Source organism: Euphorbia lathyris, chromosome 5 (genome assembly GCF_963576675.1).
Source record: "Euphorbia lathyris chromosome 5, ddEupLath1.1, whole genome shotgun sequence".
NCBI lineage: Eukaryota > Viridiplantae > Streptophyta > Magnoliopsida > Malpighiales > Euphorbiaceae > Euphorbia > Euphorbia lathyris.
The window spans coordinates 11,935,145-11,937,275 of NC_088914.1; the positions used below are offsets into that span (position 1 = coordinate 11,935,145).

Sequence of the window (2,131 nt, forward strand, 5' to 3'; positions counted from 1 at the left end):
AATGTTTTTTTGGATTGGGTTTGAGTTTGCTCTTTTTAACACCAACTCGAAAATAAAACCACAGGAACACAAAATTTGACAGGTGTATGTCCATTGCTTAGCTGTCTCACAACTGAAATATATTTAGATATAGTTAGCACACCGAAACTGACTTTTTCAACTATAAATAAAGTGGGCATTGTTTTATGATCAAACACCCACCATGTGTTCATTCTAAAATCTATTCAAACCATTTTATCAGTAGAGCAAGTAAGGATGGGGGAGGAGGTGATTCTGTTGGATTCGTGGTCAAGTCCATTTTCAATGAGAGTTAGGATTGCTTTGGCTGAAAAAGAAATTACATACGAGTCAAAGGAACAGGACTTGCTTAACAAAAGCCCTCTGCTTCTTGAAATGAACCCAGTTCATAAACAGATCCCTGTGCTTATTCACAATGGCAAACCCATTCCTGAATCTCTTATTTCTGTTCAATACATTGATGAGGTATGGCAACACAATGCTTCACTGCTTCCCTCTGACCCTTACCAAAGAAGTCAAGCTAGGTTTTGGGCTCATTTTATTGACAATAAGGTACTTCATTTATTTAGTATTTCATTTGTTTTAAGGATCAATTCCCTGCTCAATTATTTTTCCAATTGAGCAATTTTGTTATGAATTTAGCCTTTATTTAATTTTGCTGTCTGAGTTTAGGAGATGAGAATATCAATTTCTCGATTCTAATGTTGAAAATCACAAAATGGGAGAAAAAAATCGAGTTTGGAAAAATATAGTGAAAATTATTTCTATAATTTCATTTTAGTTTTTCATTTTTACCTCTCTTAGTCAATAAATTTTTATTTATCCATGTAAACAAGTGGAATCTTCGTAATCATGTATGCAGTCTAAACTCAATGAAAAAGTTAAATAAGAACTTAATCCATAAATAGAATAAATGATCAAGAGATCAATGTGGATAAAATAAATGATCAGAGTTTAATTATGCTCCTTGCCTTTATTTTATAACATTGGACATATGCTTCCTAAAAGTACACAAAGAGTTTTATTATATTAGAAATGTTGTATTCTTTTGTACGTATGAAGGTGGTATTACTTGAATTTGACTGAATTGGATTGGGTTTGTAATATAGATACATGAGAATGGGAAGAAGATATTGATAACAAAAGGAGAAGAAAAAGAGGAAGCCAAGAAGAGATTTATTGAATCATTGAAGATATTGGAAGGAGAGTTAGGGGATAAGGAATTTTTTGGAGGTGAATGTTTTGGGTATGTTGATATTGCACTTGTCCCATTCTATGCATGGTTTTATACTTATGAAATGGAAGGAAATCTCAATATAGAGGTTGAGTGTCCAAAGCTTCATCCATGGGGTAAAAGGTGCCTGCAGAACCATAGCGTTTCCAACTCTCTTCCTCACCAACAAAAGCTCTATACCTACTTCTTGGATATCAAAAAGAGTCTTGGAATTTAGCACAAGCAAATAATTGAATCATTAATAAAGTGTGTTGTTTTTTTGGTTAAAGTCAGAGCAAACCACGTATTAAAATTTAAAGTGGAATTTACCGATTAAAATTATGAATTTACTCAAAATATAATTATAATTAATGTGTCAATGGAAAAGTACTTTATTATCAAATTAATAATGAAAGTGATAGTATGTGTTATTATCAAATTCCCTCATTGGTAGGTAATGTGTAAATTCCACTGTAAATTCTCATCGAGGTCTGTGGTTTGCCTTGACCTTGGGAGTGGGTAGACCTACCATTACCTAAACTTTTTTCTACCAAAAAAAAAATTAGTATGCATCAATAAGCCAATAATTTCTTAAAAAAATAATAAGCCAACAATGAGAGTGGAACGAAAACAAAATATTTGGAGGGCTTTGATGTCTACATCATTGTCACATCAAAGTCTAATATAATAAAAACTGAGGGGAAATATTCATATATCTAAAAGAAATTCATAACAAATGTTAAAAAAAGTTACGATTATTTTGATTTCTTACGAGTAATCATAATCTCTATCTAAAATGAATAAACAAATAAAAACCTAAATCTTACTTTTTCTTATATATATGTTCTCCAAGTAAGATCTAAAAAAATAATGATAAATAGTGTATAGTATGATTCATCA

The 2,131-nt window shown here is 31.1% G+C and overlaps 1 protein-coding gene across 1 annotated transcript; it reads left to right on the forward strand.

Moving 5' to 3' along the window:
* The first annotated feature begins 206 nt into the window (after positions 1 to 206).
* Positions 207 to 1,520, forward strand: LOC136228673 (probable glutathione S-transferase parC). The gene is made up of 2 exons (XM_066017118.1): positions 207 to 570; positions 1,128 to 1,520. The coding sequence occupies exons 1-2, from the start codon at positions 256 to 258 to the stop codon at positions 1,467 to 1,469; spliced, it is 657 nt and encodes a 218-aa protein (XP_065873190.1). The 5' UTR covers positions 207 to 255; the 3' UTR covers positions 1,470 to 1,520.
* Positions 1,521 to 2,131: the final 611 nt, after the last annotated feature.